This window comes from Anser brachyrhynchus (genome assembly GCF_964034855.1).
Source record: "Anser brachyrhynchus genome assembly, chromosome: 1".
In the NCBI taxonomy this organism is placed as follows: Eukaryota; Metazoa; Chordata; class Aves; order Anseriformes; family Anatidae; genus Anser; species Anser brachyrhynchus.
Genome location: NC_137694.1, coordinates 143,606,417 through 143,623,450, shown reverse-complemented (window position 1 = coordinate 143,623,450; position 17,034 = coordinate 143,606,417). Strand labels below are relative to the sequence as shown.

Genomic DNA, 17,034 nt, shown 5'->3' with positions numbered 1-17,034 from the left:
TGGTATTTTCCTACCTCACTATGGTTTCATGATTCAATACACTAGAGATTCAGTTGCTCAGATATCATGGTTTCTGGGAGCCTAATGAAAAGGTGGGCATAAAAGTAACTTTGAATACACCTGCTTGACTTTCATGTACAATGTCAACATTTAATTATAAAGTGATATTCTGCAAAAGATCTGGTTAGCAGTGCCTATTCCCTTTAAATGTCTGCTTTTGTCAGTCTCTTCCATGCTGAGGCTGGAATGATCTTTCTATGTGTCTGCCTATCTGTCTCTAGATTCCTTCAAATACTGCTAAAACCTGCTGTAGCTTTTTGTCATCTGTTAGCTATGGCTATTAAATTGTTAAAATTAAAAAAAATATAAAAATAGCTTGTTAAAGCAAAACAAATGCACTCCGTTGAGTAACCGCAGTCTGTTTTCTCTTCTGTTTTCTTCATCCTTCTTATTCATGATCATCTGATGTGAGGAGGCTGTCCCTTCAAAGCGTGCTTGATGTGTTTCGTAAAAGCTCTTTGCATGTCCCTGGGTACTTATTTTCGATTTGTGGTATTGAAATGTTTGTTCACTGACTGGCAGAAGCTTTTTGTGGCTTAATGTGAAAAGTTCTAAGGCAGAGAACTGTTTTTTCATGATTTGGATTCAAAACCAAAAGATGCTGGCTCTCTGCCACAGTTTGCCCAGGATCTTTTCTGCCTTTGGATAGCAGAAGTTTGGAGAGCTAGGGATACATATGTATCAGGATCAAGGCAAATGAAGTTGTCTCCCAGTATTAGCATAGTCCATAGAATACAGACTATGAGAAAGAACAACTAACTACCTGTAATAACTTGAAAGGAATGATAGAATAATCGAAATTTTGTATTCAGGAACGTTTTTAACTTGTAGCATCTTTGGTTAAAGCTCCTGGGGTGTGTAACCTGGGGTGCGTCAGGCGCAGCGTTGCTAGCTGGCTGAGGGATGTGTTTGTCCTGCTCTGCTCTGCTGGTGAGATCTCACCTCAAGTACTGTGTGCGGTTTTGGGTGCCACAGTATAAGAAAGATATAAAACTGTTCGAGAGTGTCCAAAGGAGGGCTATGAAGACGGTGAAGGGTCTGGAGGAGAAGACCTACGAGGAGTGGCTGAGGCCCCTTGGTTTGTTCAGCCCCGAGCAGAGCAGGCTGAGGGGAGGCCTCATGGCGGCCTGCAGCTCCCTCACGAGGGGAGCGGAGGGGCAGGCGCTGAGCTCTGCTCTCTGGGGACAGCGACAGGACCCGAGGGAACGGCATGGGGCTGGGACAGGGGAGGGTCAGGCTGGGGGTTAGGGAAAGGTTCTGCACCCAGAGGTGGTCGGGCACTGGGACAGGCTCCCCGGGGCAGTGGTCACGGCACTGAGCCTGACGGAGTTCAAGGAGCCTTTGGACACCGCTCTCAGACACATGGTCTGGTTTTTGGGTGGTCCTGTGTGGAGCCAGGAGTTGGGCTCAATGATCCTTTTGGGTCCCTTCCAACTCAGTATTTTCTGTGATTCCTGATGTGTCAGATCTGGTTTGTAGACGTAGGCTACGTGAATGATATGAAACTATATCTTCCTGCATCTGCTTGAAAGAAGGAAAGCTCTGCAGAGGGATCAGGATGGGTTGGATTGATGGGCCACATCCAGCTCTACGGCATTCAACAAGGTTAAATGCTGGCTACTGTACCTGGGTCACAACAACCCCATGCAGGTGGATAGGCCTGGGGAAGAGTGACTGGAAAGTTGTTTGGCAGAGAAGGACCTGGGGGTGCTGGTCAACAGGCGGCTGAACATGAGCCAGCACCGTGCTTGGGTGGCCAAGAAGGCCAATGGCATCTGGGCCAGCATCAGAAATGGTGTGGCCAGCAGGATGAGGGACGTGATTGTCCCTCAGTACTCGGCACTTGTAGGACTGTACCTGATCTAATAGCGGAAACAGAAGGAACAGGGCCCTAATCTGCTTCCTTTGGAAAGACTGGTTGGGATGGTTAGGAAAGATGTTATCTGGGCATTGCAGAAAGCTTGTCTTATAAAAAAAAAAAAGTATCTTTACACTTACATATGTGTAAATATTTGTGTATATTTTTGTATATAAATATATATATATATGCACACGTATATATGTGTAAATATTTTTCTTCTTGCTTAGTATATGTAGCCATCTTTTATATTTTGTTACCTGGAATGAAAGCGCTGCTGCCTGCTTGCTTGAGTACATACACTGGAGAGGAATATGTGCTGCTTTATTGTCATTGCATAGTTCCCACGTTGAACAGTAAAATGCTTTAAGATTGCTTTTGCTATCACTTAACTATTATGTGCTCTTTTAGCCAAAAACAACAGCTGCTGCTATTACTATTTTATTGCACCCTAAAGGCACTTAGCACAACCAACATGGTCTTCTTGCAGAAAGTTGTTCAGTAAGGATTACAAACTTAAGGGTTGGGGCTGAGATCACAGCAGGAAGATAATGGGATTTTTCATTGTAGGTGCGTGCATATCTTGTCAGTTTAAATTTCAAAGAAGCCTTGCAGTCGATAGTTGACAGCGATCATTAACTTTAAAGAATAATTTTGCCTGCAGTGGTCCTGGTTAATACTGTTTTTTATGACTTGCAGGTGCTCAGGTAGACCAGTCGGTGTTCGAAGAGCTTATAAAAGAGCAGCTTCCAGAACTGGCTGAACATATGAAGGATCTGACTACATTAGCTTCCATTTCTCTTTCGTGGTTCCTCACCCTTTTTCTGAGCATCATGCCTCTGGAAAGTGCTGTGAATGTCGTCGATTGCTTTTTCTATGATGGGATCAAAGCCATCTTCCAGCTAGGCTTGGCCATACTCGAAGCCAACGCGGTGGACTTGTGTAACAGCAAGGATGACGGGCAGGCCCTGATGATTCTGAGCAGGTACTGTCACGCATCTGGTTGCGGGAGCTTCGCTTCCCTCGCAGATCATTCTGCTGTAAAACAAAGGCGTTTAGGTGCCGTTGTCATAACAACTGGAGGCACAGGCAGTACCCTCCGTGTTAACTTGCTCCTGCTGCTTTCGCAGTGTCTGCCTTAAACAATGGGCTTTGTAAATTTGACAAATCCGTGTCCTGTGAAATTTCCTGGCGGTGCCGAGACATGCGTGGACTGCGTCAGCGTGCAATCTATACTGTTGCTCTTAGTGTCTTCCTTAGAGTGACGAGCTTCCTGCTCCAGACTTCAAGGAGACAGTTTTCTTCCTTGGGCAGCATTTGTTCATTTGGCAGATTTGCAGTTCCTAGGATGAGTAATATTGAAGGCATTTCTGAAAAGTGTAGCAGCCTAAAAACAAATTTATTTTTTAAGTCTGACCCATAGGACTTATTTAGTTATACTGAGAAAAGAATAGTGCAGAGTAATCCGTATTGCTTGTATTTGTTCCCTGTAGGTTTTTAGAGCACGTTAAAAATGAGGAGAGCCCTCTGCCACCTATTGGTAATCACCATGCATTTTTCAGCGATGATCAGGAAGCCACTCCAGTGACTGAAATCGCAAACCTAATTCATGATTCCTACGAGGTAAAATACAGCTTGGTGTCTACTGGTCAGTTGAGTCATAATTTTAAAAAAGAAAAAGGTTTAAACTCAACATGGATGTTTTGACAGTTAATACATATCTTTAGAGATTCCTTGAATAAGTGCTTAAATGCACAGGGCTGAGTGTAGTATAACTACCTAAATGGACAGCTCAGAGACTGAATATGCTTTAATCCATGGGATCTTTATGGAGTCACGACACTAAAAGTTGCATTTCCAATCTACTGGAAATACACTTTATTGGAAATACAAAGATAGTAATGTACTATAAAATATAAACTTCTGTTCCTCTGTTCTAGAAATTTGGAGACCACTCTGTGGAACAGATAGAGCACATGCGCTACAAACACAGAATTCGTGTTCTGCAAAGCCACGAAGATACAACCAAGCAAAATGTGGTGAGTAAAATGTTGTTTAGGCTGAGATAGTGTAACATCTCCCCTCACTCTCATTGCCGTATGGCAGCCAGCTCTCATTTTTTTTAAAGGTGTCAAGTCATGAAAAATGTCTGCATGAAAAGCATGAAAGCTTCATGAAAGAAGCATGAAAAAGTCATTACTGACTCTGAAGGAAGCTCCTTTCTGGGATGCTGATGTTTTTGTTCTGCAGCCACGTGTGTTATTTTCAGGGGTGGCTATAACATAAAGAACAACTGCAGGACAGTCTACCCCAGTGCCAGTGGCCATAGGCAGATGCCCAGGGAAGAGAGCAAGAACAGAGCGATCCTGATGTGATGCTTCCCTGGCCTCCTGTGACCTGCAGCTTAGGGACTTCCTGTCTTTGTTTCTAACAGCCCTTGAGGGATTTCTCTTTTCACGGATTTGTCCAACCAGTGAACCTGAAGGAGGAAAAATTGAAAAGATTTTTCAATACTCCAGTTTTCAGTTGTACCACATAAGTACCGTCACTGGGAGGGTTCATGTGCTTGTCCATGTCAGTGATGACAGTAGCAAGCATTATGACTAATGCATTTTTTTTCTTTTTTTTTTAAAGCTCCGAGTTGTCATCCCAGATGTTTCAATTCTTCCCGAAGATCTAGAGGAATTGTATGACTTGTTCAAGGTTGGTGTACCTGAAAAGTAGGGGATGAAGGTACTTGAGTGAAGCTTCTGGGTATAACCTGCAGCCTTCACTTAGTGGAGCCATCTCAGATGTTGTGTCTGGGACTTCTGGGAGAGGTCCTCTGTCTGCCCAGGTGTATTACGTGGATGAGATCTGAAGCTGGACCTTGTCGTTTCGTCTTTTCTGTGGTTGTCCAGTTGTTAAAGAGATGTATTAACGTCCTGATCATTCAAAGGAGAACTACTTCAGAATTTCTTTTCTAACTTGCTGCTAGGTAATGGTCCATGAGAAATTAGGTTCTGGTAATTTCCACATGCAGACTAGACTTAATATGTAGATATTCTCACTGGGAGCTCTGTAGTCCTGCTCTCTTAATGCTCTTTAAAGGTAAGAATCTCTGTTTTCCATGGGAAAAAAAAACAAAAAACAAACAAACAGAAACTTATGTCTTCGCTGTCTGTTCCCAGTTTTCTAATAGTTTTATTTTTTTACATCAAAAGCAGCCTCTGTTTCAGTTCCTCTGTGTCAGGATGGTATTTGAAAGAGCTGTTGTAGAAGTTATTTGGAGACAGGGACATCTAAGATTGTGCAGATATACTTGATTTAGAGCTCCAAGTATGCAATTATGACCTCTAATGGACATTTCTGAGGTGTATTGTTCATCCATAAATACTAGGCACTGAGAATATTATTGTGGTATGTGCTTAGTGCCATGTAGCATTGTGGATAAGAGCAGCTGTATCCTCAATCCATTAGTGGTCGCAAGAGGATGCTGCTGGAGCTTGCTCTGTAGTGCTTCCCTCCTGTTCCTTGCTGCTGTTTTTGATCTCCGACTTGCTTGTACTCCTTCCCGTTTCTTACTTGGTTTCTTTGTGGTTCCTTATTTCGTTATCTCCTTTGTTCCCCTGGGGCAGCTTGTTCTGTTAGGACCCTTCGTTCTGCATCAGCGTGTCTCTAGGGGAAGACTAATAGGAACAGTATCCAGGCAGAGAGGTCTGGGAGAGAATAAATGAGCAGGTCAGGCATAAGTAACAGCCTAAATTTTCTATGGTCCCCTGTACCTTTGGATGGTTAGAGACATCATGGGCCAGATGTGGCTAACAGAGTGTCAGCAGCAGTAAATTTCTTCCAAGAATCTGTCCAGTTTCTCTTCAAGTTGATTAATTATCCATTGGAAATGATGAGAGCCCTTGGATAGCCTAATTAAAGATTCATACTTTGCTTTTCCTCACAGGAACAGTCTCAGTATCATCATAACGCCACACACAAAGAGAATTTTGAGTATTTCCAGCACACTTTGATGTGAATGCCTTTTTCTGCCAGTCGTGCTCTTTTGATACCGCAGACTGCAATTCCTCTCTCCCGCCTTTGATTTCTCCTAGAGGGAACATCTCATCAGATGTTACTGGGACACGACGAGCCCCGTCGTCGAGCGACATGACCCCAGCAGGCCGTACGCTGAGCAGTACCGGATTGATGCCCAGCAGTTCACGAACCTTTACAAGCTCGTCTCGCCCTGGACGTGTGGGGAGCACACCGATGTCCTCGCCAAGAGGACGTTCCGGCTCCTGGATGAGAACATGGACCGTCTGATCGAGTTCAAGGGGCTCGCCAGCTGCTTAGGTATCGCTCTCACACACGGGGGAAGGTGGGCAGGGGTGGGGTGGCACGGGGTGAGACACAGATGGCACGTAACTGGCACAAGAGGATGCAGACGGGTGTTTTTCTTGGATGTGTCAGTCTCCTAACCAGTCACCTTTCTTAATATTTAGTGTTCCAATCACATGAAGTAATTAGATTTAAAAGACAACCGAAGGTCATGATTCAATATTGTATTAAAATATGTAATAGGAATTTTGTTGAAAATATTCTAGGAATTAAAATCATACGTGGAGCTGTGTGGAAAGCTAGGAAATGCTCTCTGCCAGATTGCTGCATTCGGTATACCTTTGAAATTGCAGTATATTATCTGTAATTGCTTCCTCAAGACTTACTTTTTTCTTATATAAGATTATATAAGATTGCTGCTTGCCTCATGTTAACAATAAGCAGAACAAATAAAATCTGACCAGAAAGGACTGAGCGTGGTGCTTGAGGCCACCAGCTGTGCTAATGAGATGAGGCTTTCCATCCCAAAATCTGGCTGAAGAATAGTGCTGCATCTCAACTGTTGCCTGACGCCAACTGAAAAAAATGATTCAATAGTCAAGAGCTTCAATAAATTGAGTAAATCCATATTCTTGCCACTTAAGCTATTCTTTTTTGATGTTAAGCAAACCAACCTATATTGCATTATGTGATTTTAGTTCTCATATTCTTTCAATTAAAAAAAAGTTTTCACAGTTTTTCAGTCCCTTTGAAAGTTTAAAATCTCATTTCTACTGGTCACTGAAAATATTAGCTGTATTCTACGTGAAGCAGTTATCTCTTTGGGGCTTTTTCTATATAGATCAGCAGTAAGGGCCGAAGGGGAGAAACACTTAGAATCTGATGGCCCCCAAGGAAGCGAGTTTTCTGTCTCTCCCCTTTCATGTTCCTGTTTATCTGTGGCAACAGTCTTTGTTAGATTCCCTACCGTTCTCCTTGATATTTTTAAACGATGATGAAGTTCCACAGGGTTTGTGGTACTCCCAGTCTATCTTACAAGAACAAAGAACAAAACAGATGGCTGTCACCTGCTGTTCCTCATTAACAGGCACAACTTAAAATATTTCAAAGTAATATACTGGCCATATGTTTTCTTACATTGTCCGTGCAAACAATTATCTTTTGTGCTTAGAGATGGCTGATTTATTTTAAGCTGTGAAAATAAATGCTCTAGTCCACTTCCTTATTGTTCTTTTTTTTTTCTTTTTTTTTTTCTTGCAGATGTCATGTATAATGGAGAAATGAATGAGAAGATAAAGTTACTATACAAGCTCCATATCCCGCCTGGTAAGAAATTTGAAAGGGAATGAATACCTCAGTTTCCTCCAAAAACTCTTGCTTAAAGCTTTTGGGAATAGGCTGCTTAACGAAGAACCCTGTTCTGCTTCCTTCAGCTGGGAGTATAGATAGGATTTGCATTTGTAATTATGCTTGCTGCATTTCAAAAACGACTTCAGTTAAAACCTTTTTTGGTGGAATTTATAGATACACGATGCTAAGGCTCACATCTGCTGCATCCTGAGATATTTTGTAGACAATTTTATGGTTACTTCTAGGCAAAATATGAACTGGGATAAAACATTTTTGCATGGTTATACTCTGTTTACACTAAAAATGTCCTTATCACATCCTGATCCACTTTTGATTAGGTGACAAAACTTTGTGGTACTTTCTCTGTGCAAAGTTTTAAATTAAATATGCCATTCTTGGCAAACGTCCTACTCTCTCCCTGCAGCACCAGCCTTACTTACATTAAGATAATTTTACATTATGATTTAATGAAGTAACTGCTTAAGAACATCTTTGCCCTATTATTTAGCTTTCTTCAAGTATGTAAATGTTAAAAGCATAAATAGCCATTGTGCAGCATTTGAAGGATTAATCAGTACACTTCTCAATTTTTGGCTAGCTCTCACCGAAAATGAAAGAGACAGCCAGTCACCACTGAAGAATCCTTTGCTGTCAACTTCAAGACCACTAGTCATTGGAAAAGCAAACGGTACGTGGAAATGGTTCTCTAACCCGTGTGCATAATGAGATAACCAACTGTCCATTTGGTAACCCTGCTCCATTATCTTCGCTCTCTGGTTTTTGTTTTGAAATGTTGATTTACTGCAACGGCTTGAAAACTAGTTCTCCTTTTTCTGTTTACTCCGTAAAAGGTGATGCAGTAGATTACCAAAAGCAGTTGAAGCAGATGCTGAAGGATCTCGCCAAAGAAAAGGATACCAAAACTGAAAAAGAATTGCCAAAAATGAGCCAGGTATGTATATTGGAGGCTGTGGTCTGCTTTTAAAGAAGCGGAGAGCATTCACAGATGAACTAAATACAGCAGTTGAACTCATCCTGATTAAGCGTAACTTAAGCCCAAGTTTCGATTCAGTCCTTTAGATATCTAGGATTTGCTTACTCTGATCCAGGGAGAAGGCATCTCGTTTAAAAACTCAGCCACCTTCCTAGCAGCTTCCTCTCCTCGGGCTGCCTGGTGAATAGAAGAGTTTCAGACCCACCCTCACCTGCAGTGTAGCGGGCTGGAAAAAAGCCCTCCTCAGTCCCCAAGAATTCCTGACAATGTGTACTGCTGTTCTGTTCTTCCTCACCTCCTCCCTACCGAACGGGGTAACCTGGTTGATTCATCGCCAGCTGAGACTTGCCAACGTCAGGTGCTGGTATATGGAAATCTACTGGGGGAAGGGGGGGCCTCTATTAGGAAAACATGTGTATGGCCGTATAAAGATGAGACCGTACCTGGAGCTCCTTCTGTGATGGCGCTGCTTAACAGTTTTAAATGGGTGGCATGTACTCGGCCTTTCATGAGCTCAGCAGGGCCCCCTCATCTCGCACGAAGGCATCATTTGATTGAACTTCCTGAGGGCTCTTCCAGCTTGAATTAACCTATTTTTGTGTGAAACTTCCGGACTGACAGTTATCCTAACAGGATATTAAAATATCAGCTCTTGGCCTGATAAGCATCTGTGATGTGTGAGCAGGGGAAGGAGCCTGCATTTTATTATTAGAAAAAAAAAAAAAGAGCTGGTTAGAGATGGAGAGAAATAGCAGAAGGGAAGTTGCTTGCAGGCCTACAGGTGTTACTTTGGTTGTGATCCTGTGTAACAAGCACTGTTTTTCCACCAGTTTGCATCCCCTCGTTTGCCTTTGATCATTTGTGATGTCCTTATTGCCTGTTCTGATCGAGGGAGCACAATACTTTTCTGTCCTGGTCCCCCTTTTGATTTGCAGTACAGATACTTCCTAGCATCAGTGGAAATTGAAATCCCTTTGCTAGCCTTTTTTTTTTAAAAGCAAGCAGAAGTTAAAAACGAGCAAGTCCGCACAGAGTATTCCGGATTCCTTTGCAGTACTGTGCCCTCTCCTGCCTCCTACGGTCACCCGCAGCGTGGCTGCTCAGCAGTTTTGATTCTAGCTTCTCATCCTTTACAGAGGGAATTCATTCAGTTCTGCAAAACCCTGTACAGCATGTTCCACGAAGACCCAGAGGAGAACGACTTGTATCAAGCCATTGCCACCGTGACCACGCTGTTACTGCAGATTGGCGAGGTAGGACAAAGGAGCATCAGCCTGGGGAGTGGATCGGATGAGTTCACTGAGGACCTGCAGCCCGAGGCCGCGGCCGCAGATCAGGACGCCGTGTTTACTGACACTGTGAAGACCCCTCACAAAGACTCTCAGTCGTCACCGGTAACCGAAGGGGACTGGACTGTCTCTTTTGAACATATTTTAGCATCCCTCTTGACCGAACAGTCGTTAGTTAATTTCTTTGAAAAGCCCTTAGAACTGAAACCAAAACTTGAGAACGCAAAACTACACCAATACAGTCTCAAAACAAACGGGATGAGCTGCCAGTCACGGGGCGAACAGACAAAACTAAGCACACAGTAGCAGCAAACCTGTCAAAAAACCGACATGCACTGACATTATGCCAAAGCACATACTGTAAAAGGCTTTCAGTTAGCAGTGGACTTTTGATAAACAATTTGTTGGTCTGTGGTTTTCAGTTTAATAGCTTTAAAAGCTAAAGAGTGTACAAGTTGTTTTGTGCCATTGATTTATTATGTTCTTGTTTTGAATGTAAAAGGAAACATCTGTCTACAGCGTGAAGACACTGAAGTCCTCTTCCGTACTGGGAGTACAGCAGAGGCTGGCTCGTCATCTTTTTTTTTTTTTTTTTTAAAAAAAAGAAAAAAAATGGGGTAAAAAATTCTCAGCTACTGTCTGCAGTTTGTTTGGGTTGCCTTTTTTGCACTAATACTGAAAACCGTTTCAATGCTGGTAATTGAAACTATTTTAATATATTTGAGTCTATTCCAATTTGTATGTCTTGCTGACATGTTAAGTGTACATGGACTGTGCTTCTGATGTTGGTCTGTGAAAACATGCACTTTTCAATAAACCCTTTTTGTACTAGACTTGCATTGGCAGTACTTCTTGGTTTATGGCAGGTGAGTGCCTTCAGTCCCTCCTCATTAGACGAGTTCCCTGAGACCCTGTGGCTCAGTGTGGTGCAGCCGTGTTTGGGAGAAGCCTCCTGTTCTGTCTGGAAGACCAGCAGGGGACCAGCCCCAGACTTTATCCTGAGAGGTTACATACACAAAGTACTGTTAAAATACCAGTGTGACAGCTCTTTATTCCCCCAGGAACAAAACACTAGGACTCTGCCACCCACACATTTATCTTCCACATTACATTCACATGTTGAATTCTAGTGTTATTAAAAAAAAAAAAGAATCACACCATTATGTACACGCCCCAGTGAAGTAAGGTGTTTGAAGAGCCTGACACCTGTTCAATTCAATGCTTTATGAATGAGAGCTTGAAGAGACCAGACAACACACACACAAAAGACTTAAACTTTCTTTTTATCGTTTTATTGTAACTAAAATGAGTTTAATTTTCATCCACGTTGACTGTCTGTAGGCCTGCAGAACAAGAAATTGCATCATTATCCATTCCCAGGACAATCCCCTTTATGTATATGCAAGTCTTCCCAAGAGAACTCCCCCTACAGTTTCAAAGCTAGTTTGCTGATCTATTTCTGGAAAAACAAACTGCATAGGCACAAATGAAAGTTTCATCTTAAATTATTTTGCAAACAGGATACTTTTCACAGCTGACAAGCAGAAAGGCTCAACCAGCTTGAGCTTCCAACATCAGGTGGACTTCACGTAGGAAAACACAAACCTTAAACCACCCTAACAACTACGGTCGGTGTTTTTTATTCTCTCAGAATTTACGTGTTTCTATTAGTTCACTAAATTCTCTATTTGGGTTGTAATGCTGATCAGGCTAGCTAGCAGTCCTGTTCTCTACAGCAGAGCAAGTTAAGCCAGCCGTTTGGCCCCTTCTGCACGCTTTTCATCCCGGTCTTGTACTGCAGGAGGAGCTGTCCCACTCCACTAGCTGCTCACTACAACACGGTGCGGAGAAAGAGCACGCAACGTTACCTTTGAATGTTGTGACTGGTACATAGGTAACCAGTGTGTACAGCTTGTTTGGGGAATCTTCATCCTCGTTGCGTTTTCTGGACAAACGCACACGGATGCGGTAAGGAACGTTCCTAAAACAAAGATGACATTAGTTTTCAATAAATTATGTACTGATTTTTTTTTTAGTTAACAGGGAAGAAAAAAGGACTTTGCTCCATGGCCACAAACTTCGCTGATTTCTTAAGCTTCACTTATTTGTGAAAAGACAGTGATGAGTCAATTCTGTTTGTCTCAGCACCATAACAAGAATGAAAGCCTGTGCCTTGCAGTTTGAACTGCTTGCCTCAGAGCAGCTTTCTTCGTTTTCAAGTGAGCAGGTAAGAGTTAACCGAGCCTTGAGTTAGACGAATCCACAACATAGTGGGTGCGTGGAGTCAGGAGTGCACCATCAGTCTACTACTGATCCAGGAGATACACCGTGAAGATGATCTGATCGTGGGGCACAGCGTGAGTGTGATCAGCAAGCAGCTGTTACTAACAAGCATGCGTTAGCTGAACAGAACAGCTCAGTCGGAAGGGACCTTCAGAGAGCACCGAGTCCAACTACCCGACCACTTCAGGGCTGGAGGGCGTCATCCAAATGCCTCTTGAACACTGACAGGCATGGGGCATCAACCACCTCTCCAGGAAGCCTTTTCCAGTGTTTGACCACCCTCACGGGAAAGAAATCTTTCCCAATGCCCAGCCTGACCCCCCCCAGCACGGCTCTGTGCCATTCCTGTGTGTCCTGTCACTGGTGCCCAGGGAGCAGAGACTGGCACCTCCCTCTGCGCTTCCGCTCCTCAGGACGCTGCAGAGAGCACTGAGGTCACCTCTCAGCCTCCTTTCTCCAGGCTGGACAGCCCAGGTGTCCTCAGCCTCCTCACATCACATGCCTTCCAGCCCTTCTACCCGCTTTGCTGCCCTCCACTTCCAAGTACCTTAGTGTCCTTTTTATATTGTGGAGCCCAGAACTGCACACAATGCTCAAGGTGAGGCTGCACCAACACTAAATCCAGGAGGAGAACCACCTCTTCTGACCAGCTGGCTGTGCTGTGCTTAATGCACCCCAAAATGGGGTTTGCCCTCTGGCTGCCAGGGCACGCTGCTGGCTCGTGCTGAGCCTGCTGCCACCAGCACCCCCAGGTCCCTTTCTGCTGAGCTGCTCCTCAGCCACTCGGCTCCTGTCTGTGCCTGTGCCCGGCATTCTTTCCTCAACAGAGAATAGGGAGGGGAAAAAATAACCCCACAACTATCCTGAAAGCCTGTGTGCCCTGTCAAGAGTCAGAGTACTGCCCAGCCTGTATGCCACAAGTCAGGGTGCAATTTTAGTAAACATTACAGCTCAACCAAGGTCTTATTTATGGGCATACAACTGATCAACATTTCTTCCTCACAACAGCCACGGAACCACAACTGAACTGCTGAGATGGTTTTGTGACACGAAGTCACAGCCTCACGTCCTCCCCTAATACTGCACAAAACGTGATGCTGAGGGCAGGCACCAAGTAACTTGTCTGCACCGTTTCTAGAGTAACCTCCTACCTCAGATGAACTCAGGGCTTTGGACTAGTCTTGCTCCGAGTATCTCACACAACTTCAGAAGGAAATTCCTCCTTGCTGTACCTTCTCAGAGCACGCTTACTAAATCAGATCTAGCACAGAGCGTTTTTATCCATACACTAAGACTCAGGAACTTGTTTCAATTCACCCCCTTCTGAAGCCGAAAGCATTTCTCACAACTTCGCTTGGATCCCTGACCACCACGCTGGCTGACACTGTGATTTTGGCCTCTCCTGACCCTCCCAGAGGAGCATGTTCTGCTTTGCATACCTCAGCAATTCCGGACGAGTGAAAATTGCAGTTCAACTCACAGTGGGAAGACAGGTGTGGCGACTTCCTGCTCCACAGAACGCGCTCCCACAAGCTAGTGCAAAGAAGCCCTAGGTAGCTGCCTCACTGCTGAGCTCTGATCATGCTGTCGCCTGGCTCAACTGCGACTCCTCTGCGTACGAACCAGAACAGCTTCACAGCAGGGACAGAGCACAGCAACCCGATTTGGGCCCGTCTTCCCGCTGTTTTTGACAGAAGGGTTGGCCAAGGCGCACAGCCCCAGGTTAGGACTGTGCATATGGCACAGGCTAGACGTAGGCTTCTATTTCCTAGAAGATGCGGTTTAAAACGAGGGCCTGTGGGTGCTCAGTTCATCACTTACAGTAGGAATCCCTGTCACGTAGCCTTGTATTATGGTGTAAGAGGTCCCACCCCTCCCCGTCTTTTCATAAAAGCCTTTGGGCCACCTTAACACGTCACATCAACTCCCGCATCAGCTGCCTCTGTGGCAGCAAATCAACCAAAGCTGTCCTGTTTTGGTCCCCAAGCACCTCATCATTTGCGCTTTCAAAACAAGGTTAACGGCCCTATTTAACACACACCTCGTTATTTCCTTGCACAGCATCTGCCAACTCACCACGCTTCCAAACCTAACTCTGTTCGGGCACCTCACAGGTCCCAGGTACCCGGCCTGGGACTGCAGCTATCAACAAGTTTCTAAAACGTACCTGCTGCCATTAGGATTGGATTGGAATACTGCAGTACTACAATACCTCCAATCCTTTTTTTTTTTTGGTGCAAAACCCACATTCCTTCTCCCTTTGGTTTCTCACTAGAGGCAGAGTGAAGGTCTTTCAACTCCAGAATTTACTGAAGCTTTGCTACAAGGTCACCGAGGGAGCTGACCAGAACACGGAGGTGAGTATAAGCTTAGCTTAGCACACGCCCTGTAAGAAAGGAAGCATTTGCAAAGAAAACGCACGCACAGGCTACAGATCTGTCTACCCCTTGAAGTCCTCCCTCACCCAAGGCAGAAAGCCGCCAAGACGTACCTTATTCCTTTAGCCCAGACTGCCTTATTCAACCTGGTGTCGATGCGAACGTCAGGAGTACCCATTTCTTTCATTGCAAATTTGCGGATTTCCTTGAGAGCACGCGGTGCTCGCTTCTTGAAACCCCTAGGACAAACAGGAGAGCCATTTAGTGAACTTCAGGGATCTGTCAGCACTGGACACTCGTTGCAGCAGTCAAACACTGATATTCTCTGAACATACCATTCAGTCATTTTGTTCAGCAACCTCGGCCGCATCACAGCGTGACCAGACCTTTAGGTAGCTGCTCACCTCCAAGTCTATGCCAAACAGAAGCCACGCACATCTACACAGAATGAGCTCAGTAAAATTTTGCAGCTGCAAGACCACCCAGATCTTAAGTCTCATTTCTAAAATGTTCACACTATCGCTTCTTGCACAACTACTGAAGAGATCAGAGCTTTCAGAGAGACTGTAACTAAAAGGCCTAGAAAAAACAGCAGCACGGCAATGGTCATACAAACTTGAAGTAACTTTATCAGCACAGAAATATACAGCACAAAAATAAAACCGATGCTATTCCCGGGAACAGTTTCTGTTAAATGGGATTTGACGTTTATTTTCTTCACATAAGGACCGCACCAGAAGCCCCACCAGAGCTGTATCACAACCACGGCTCGTCTCCTGCATATTGTAACTGCCACATTCTGTGAGACTGACAGCGACGGGGAAGGTCAGAGCTGCGCTGCGACTGTTTTGCTGTACACATGACTAGGGTCATCGGGGCCTCAGGCCCCACAGTGGGCTATACTCAGCATTACTTAGAAACAACTCTTGGTATTTACTTGATATTAACCAGGGCTGGGTAATTGCACTTGAGATATGGATTACACATAAAAAGTATTCCACCCCTTAGTATCTCATGCTTCCCCAACACAAGAGGGCCTGAGAACAGGAACACTGGCATTACAATTAGCATGATGAGCAGTCAGGGTACCACTGCCTCCCATCCTCACCCATGGTTTTATAACAGTCCGCTGTCTCACTTCTCTCCTGCTCTAAGTTAATTTCAGCAATTTCAAACTGGTTTGACTTGGGTATAGTTTTCTTCCACGTGACTTCACCATACACACGTTAAGAGAATCAAAGGGCAAGGCAGTTTCTCACAACTCCTCTCAAGCACTGTGCTGCTGCTACGTGGCTGTACAAGACTCAGCGTGTTGTCAGGTCAGTTCCTCTCACCTACACAAACGCACACAAAACCCAGCAAGTATTGTTCACCTCACACAATCCCGTGTTAAGCACAAATCCAAGTATTTGATTACAACAGCACTTAATTTCTAAAACTTACTATAATGGGCTGAATTTTAAACTTCAGTTGGGAAAGAATGACAACTTGGGCACAGAGATAAATAGCTCTACCTGCAAATTAAGGCCAGGAAATCCAGTCCTCTGCAGTTTAAAACCCACCGAACCCACTCCCAAACGCCGCTTTATTTCACGGATAAAACCCAAGAACTTACACGCCATGGATCCGCTTGTGAATGTTGATGGTGTACTCCCTGGTTACCACCTCGTTGATGGCAGACCGTCCCTTCTTCTTCTCGCCACCTTTCTTCGCAGGAGCCATTTCAGCAACACTGAAAAGCAGCCACGCAGAAACACGTCAAACACGCCACGATCCCTCCCGCACTCCCCTGCTCCTTGCTGTCACACACAGCTCCCACACTCGGTAAATTATCCCGGATGGGGTCGCAGAGTTTCATCGCATTCACAGTTTAAGCAGCGCCTCCCCAGCCCCACTGCCCATTTCCTATCTCCGTGACAGGCCTGCGAACCCCCCCCCCGAGGCTCCCCAGCCCCTTCCCGTCGCCCTGAGCCCCCCATCTTCCTGCCCCAGCCCTCCCAAACCCTTCGGGTTGCCCGCCAGGACACGCCGGTGCCCGGGAGCCCCCTCAGATCCCGCCGCCTCCCCCCGCACCCGGCGGGGCTCCCTCAGCCCGGCGCTAGGCCGCACCCCCCCCCCCCCCCATCTCCCCGCAGGCCCGATGCGGGCGGCCCCCGCCTCCCCACCGGGACCCCCGGCCCGCCCCGCGCCCAGGGCCGCCCCCGGCACCGTCCCGGCCCTGGGGCTGCCCCCGCGGCGGGAGGATGGCGGCGGATGGCGGCGGATGACGACGGGCGGCCCCGCGGAGCCGCTTACCCTGCCCGGGCGCGGGCCGGAAAGGATGGCGCAGGGCAGCCTGGGAGCCACGGGCACTTCCGGGTGGCGGCAGGCGCTCACTGCGCAGGCGCTAAAGGAAGGGCGGGAGGGGGGGTGCGGGTGCGCGCCTTGGGGAGCGGGGGCGCGCGTGGCGCCGCGGGGGCGCGCGGCGTGGCGCGGCCGTTGGTGCCCTGTGAGGCGCCTCAGGGCGCCTGC

General features: G+C 45.8%; 2 protein-coding genes across 6 annotated transcripts in view; one reads left to right on the top strand and one right to left on the bottom strand.

Annotated features, from left to right (window-relative positions):
- The window catches only part of TBC1D8 (TBC1 domain family member 8), a 48,541-nt gene extending 37,850 nt beyond the window's left edge, over positions 1 to 10,691 (top strand). For all 4 annotated transcript variants that reach the window (XM_080601541.1, XM_080601540.1, XM_080601539.1 and 1 more), the window contains exons 12-20: positions 2,618 to 2,903; positions 3,412 to 3,541; positions 3,859 to 3,957; positions 4,553 to 4,621; positions 6,004 to 6,244; positions 7,490 to 7,555; positions 8,178 to 8,267; positions 8,431 to 8,531; positions 9,710 to 10,691. In XM_080601541.1, the coding sequence (XP_080457667.1) occupies positions 2,618 to 2,903; positions 3,412 to 3,541; positions 3,859 to 3,957; positions 4,553 to 4,621; positions 6,004 to 6,244; positions 7,490 to 7,555; positions 8,178 to 8,267; positions 8,431 to 8,531; positions 9,710 to 10,168 (1,541 nt within the window). In that variant the 3' untranslated portion in view covers positions 10,169 to 10,691. The remainder of the gene's footprint in view (positions 1 to 2,617; positions 2,904 to 3,411; positions 3,542 to 3,858; positions 3,958 to 4,552; positions 4,622 to 6,003; positions 6,245 to 7,489; positions 7,556 to 8,177; positions 8,268 to 8,430; positions 8,532 to 9,709) is intronic.
- Positions 10,692 to 11,132: 441 nt separating this feature from the next.
- On the bottom strand, positions 11,133 to 17,034 carry RPL31 (ribosomal protein L31). 2 transcript variants are annotated; one of them, XM_080602092.1, is made up of 5 exons: positions 17,029 to 17,034; positions 16,139 to 16,254; positions 14,637 to 14,762; positions 11,731 to 11,843; positions 11,133 to 11,205 (listed from the first exon to the last, which is right to left on the bottom strand). In XM_080602092.1, the coding sequence occupies exons 2-5, from the start codon at positions 16,243 to 16,245 to the stop codon at positions 11,174 to 11,176; spliced, it is 378 nt and encodes a 125-aa protein (XP_080458218.1). In that variant the 5' UTR covers positions 16,246 to 16,254; positions 17,029 to 17,034; the 3' UTR covers positions 11,133 to 11,173. The 2 variants fall into 2 exon arrangements, with proteins under 2 accessions (XP_080458218.1, XP_080458217.1); XM_080602091.1 differs by lacking the exon at positions 17,029 to 17,034 and adding an exon at positions 16,819 to 16,924 and having other exon boundaries at positions 16,139 to 16,255.